Raw genomic sequence first — 4,104 nt, 5'->3', positions numbered from 1 at the left:
CCGCATGATCAATGTATACCACCACCTTGGACCCTAACAAATAAGCCCGGAATTTTCAAAAGCATACACAATAGCATGAAGCTCTTGCTCAGTTACCGTGTAGTTCATTTGTGCCCTATTGAGAGTTTTACTTGCATAGTACACCGGGTGGAGAACTTTGTTGTGATGTTGGCCAAGCATTGCTCCAATGGCTACACCACTGGCATCACACATGAGCTCGAAAGGAAATGACCAATCGGGCGTGACAATAATGGGTGCCGTGGTGAGCCTTTGCTTTAACTCCTCAAAAGCTTTAAGACAGTTCTCATCAAACACAAACTTGGCATCCTTTTCGAGGAGTTTGCACATGGGGTTAGCTATCTTGGAGAAGTCCTTGATGAAGTGCCTGTAAAACCCAGCATGCCCTAGAAAACTTCTAACACCTTTCACGGAGGTCGATGGAGGAAGCTTAGAAATAATCTCAATCTTTGCCCGGTCGACTTCAATACCATGCTTTGAAATTTTGTGCCCAAGCACAATGCCTTCGTCAACCATGAAGTGACACTTCTCCCAATTTAGCACAAGGTTGGTCCCTTCGCATCGCTTAAGCACTTGTCTAAGATTGTTAAGACAGTGCTCAAACGAATCACCAACCGCCGAGAAATCATCCATGAAGACTTCAAGAAAGTCCTCAACCATGTCGGAGAATATGAACATCATACACCTTTGGAAAGTGGCCGGAGCATTGCACAAGCCAAATGGCATCCGGCTAAAAGCAAAAGTTCCATACGGGCAAGTGAACGTAGTTTTCTCTTGATCTTCCAAAGCGATGTTGATTTGATTGTAGCCAGAGTAACCATCAAGGAAACAATAAAATGACCTCCCCGCTAGCCGATCAAGCATTTGATCAATAAAAGTCATAGGGAAGTGGTCCTTGCAAGTAGCACTGTTAAGTTTCCAATAGTCCATACAAACTCGCCATCCGGTCACAATTCGCGTTGGAATGAGCTCATTCTTCTCATTTTCGATCACGGTCATGCCACCCTTTTTTGGCACACATTGTACTAGGCTCACCCACAAACTGTCGGCAATGGGGTAAACTAACCCGGCATCCAACCACTTTATAATCTCCTTCTTTACTACCTCTTGCATTGACGGGTTCAACCGCCTTTAATGTTCCATACTTGGCTTTGTTTCGCTCTCCAGTTGGATTTTATGTTCACAAATTCCCGCAGGGATTCCACGAATGTCTGCAGTGGTCCATCCAATGGCTTGCCTATGTTCTTTCAAGACTTCCAACAATTGGTTTACCTGCACATCATTTAGCAAAGACGAAACGATTACGGGTAAAGTATCATTAGAGCCAAGAAATTTATACCTTAAGTGCGGCGGGAGAGGCTTAAGCTCTAGTTGTGGCGGCTCAATGATTAATGGCTTGGCGGGAGGTGTGGCCCTATTCTCCAAGTCAAGAGAAAGCTTTTCCGGAGTGTAAGTATAGGATCCAAGACCCTCCAATGCATTTACCGACTCCATGTACCCATCTATGTCCTCACCATCAAAGTTTACCAAGATAGCCGCCAATGCCTCACCAAGGCATTGTTCTTCCATTTTCAATTTGACAGCATCTTCAACCTCATCAACCACATCTATCACTGAAATGCTCTCATACTCATGGGGTAATTTCATACCCTTGCTTGCTTGAAATGTGACTTCTTCATCATTCACCCGGAACTTAATTTCATTTCGCTCCGAATCCATGAGTGCTCTTCCCGTGGCTAGGAATGGTCTACCCAAGATGATAGGGATCTCTTTATCAATAGCACAGTCAAGAATTACAAAGTCGGAGGGCAAATGGAATTTTCCAACTTTCACAATCACATCATCAACAATTTCTACCGGTCGCTTAATAGATCGATCGGCCATTTGTAACCTCATGCTTGTTGGCCTCGGCATCCCTAATACCGCTCGCTTGTAGATGTCAAGTAGCATAAAGTTGATGCTAGCCCCATTGTCACAAAGGGGTTTTGCAAAATCACGCTCCCCGATAGTGCATGGAATAGTAAATGCTCCTGGGTCCTCTTTATTTTGGACAGGGTTTGTGGCAATAATAGAGCTAACCGGGTGAGTCATGTTTATCACCTCATTCTTTGTGGTCCTCTTTTTGGTGATCAAATCCTTCAAATATTTGGCAAACCCCGACATTTCTTGAAAAGCCTCTAAGAATGGAATGTTCACCGATAATTGCTTTAGAATATCATAGAATTTCTCAAGCTTGCTATCATCAACCCTTCTAATAAGTCTTTGAGGAAAAGGCGGAGGAGGTCTAGGAATAGGAGGTGGATCTTTTGATGTCTCCTTCTCCTTTTCCTTCACCCCTTCTTGGTTTACTTCTTGCACCTTCTCTTTTTTCCGGAACCCATTCAACTTCAACAACCCCTTGCTTTTCTGCTTCAACTTCTTGTTCGGCTTCTTCCCCAACAACCTCTTGCTCAATGTCACCTTGTAAAACCTTCCCACTTCTAGTAGTTATTGCCATGATGTGAGAAGTTGAGCCACTTCCACCACTCCTCGGGTTCGCAATGGTATCACTAGGAAGTTGCCCTTTTGCTTTGGGTTTGCTCTCTTGAAAGGTCTCTCATTTGCATCTCTAACTTTTGGATAGATGCGTTGTGAGAGCCAACAACTTCGGTCATGTTTCTCATGGACGCGACAGACTTTTCTTGGTTTTGCAATACTCTTTCAAGCATGCTTTCTAACTTTGACTCACTTGACGACCCTTGATTTGCATAATGACCTTTTGGGGGAACATACGGGTTGGAGCTCTGGTTTGCAAAGTTGTTGTTATTGTTCCAATTTCCTTGATGCGAGTTACCTTGGTCATTTCTCCATTGTTGGTTGCCTTGCCCTTGCGGGTTTGGCCTCCACTGGCTTTGTTGCCCTTGACCATGGTAGGGTTGCCTTTGATACCCTCCTTGAGGGTTGTTGATATAATTTGCTTCCTCAAAATTTTCATCTAACATGGGTTGGACATCTTCCACTGCATTCACTTTCTTTGTCTGATTCTCGGTAAACATCTTTGTCAGCACATTTACATTTGTTGCAAGCCCGACAATCACTTGATCCCTCTCTTGATTTTACTTGATTAAGTTTCTCAAGGAAGGAGAGCCATATGAGATTCCTCCGATAGTATCCTCTGAATGCCATGCTTGGTTATGGTTTGCCATTTTGTCCAAGATTTGTGTCACTCTTGCAAATGATTTGTCCATGAAAGATCCATCAGCTGCATTTTTGGCAATGGCTTGGTTCATGGGATCCAAACCCATATAAAAATTTTCCAACAACATGGAATCCAGAAAACCATGGTTTGGAGACCTCATCAAGTATAATTTGAAGCGATCCCATGCCTCATGCAACTGCTCTCCCTGTATCTGCTTGAAGAAGAAAATCTTATCCCGCAACTCAGACTTTTTGCTCTGCGGGAACCACTTTGACAAAAACGCCCGGACAAGTTCGGGCCAAGAATGGATAGAGTTGGGTGGCAGATTCTGGAGCCATTTCCTCGCATCCCTAGCTAGAGAATACTTGAAGCATCTCAACCTCAGGGCATCGTCAGAGACATTGTTTTGTTTGTGCGTTGCACACACACCCAAGAAATTCCTAAGGTGTTGTGTTGAATCATCATCTGTGGAGTTTCTGAAAAATCCTTCTGCCTTGAGCATCAGAATTAGACTGTGTTACACTTTAAATGTTGCAGTTCCAACAGCTGGCAGTACAATGGCGTTAGTATCCTCAATGTACTCCTCCATGCCTGCAAAAGGATTCTCTCCCATTTCTGTCTCCGCATCATCACCATATTCAGACATGTTTTCCTATCAACACCAAGCAAAGCAAGCAAAGTGTGATGGAATAGAAATAGATGTTAAGTAAAGTACACACTAAATAGTAATTTCAAAACCGTATTCCCCGACAACGGTGCCATAATTTGATACACTCAAATTACACTTTAATAAATAGTGTAAGTCGGTCGGTGGCAAATATAATAACCCAACAAGGTTGGGGTCGAATCCCACAGGGAATAGGTGTGAAAAGGTTACTCTTATAGTGTGTTGCTCGACTAAAGTCGTA

General features: G+C 43.5%; 1 protein-coding gene across 1 annotated transcript; it reads right to left on the bottom strand.

The window, feature by feature from the left end:
- Positions 1-1,149: 1,149 nt before the first annotated feature.
- On the bottom strand, positions 1,150-3,053 carry LOC138879711 (uncharacterized). Its single transcript, XM_070159345.1, has 2 exons — positions 2,852-3,053; positions 1,150-2,498 (listed from the first exon to the last, which is right to left on the bottom strand). Exons 1-2 carry the CDS (start codon positions 3,051-3,053, stop codon positions 1,150-1,152), a joined length of 1,551 nt encoding a protein of 516 aa, XP_070015446.1.
- Positions 3,054-4,104: the final 1,051 nt, after the last annotated feature.

Source organism: Nicotiana sylvestris, chromosome 10 (genome assembly GCF_000393655.2).
Source record: "Nicotiana sylvestris chromosome 10, ASM39365v2, whole genome shotgun sequence".
Taxonomy (NCBI): domain Eukaryota; kingdom Viridiplantae; phylum Streptophyta; class Magnoliopsida; order Solanales; family Solanaceae; genus Nicotiana; species Nicotiana sylvestris.
The sequence above is the reverse complement of the archived record's forward strand: the minus strand, read 5'-3'. Positions and strand labels throughout refer to the sequence as shown.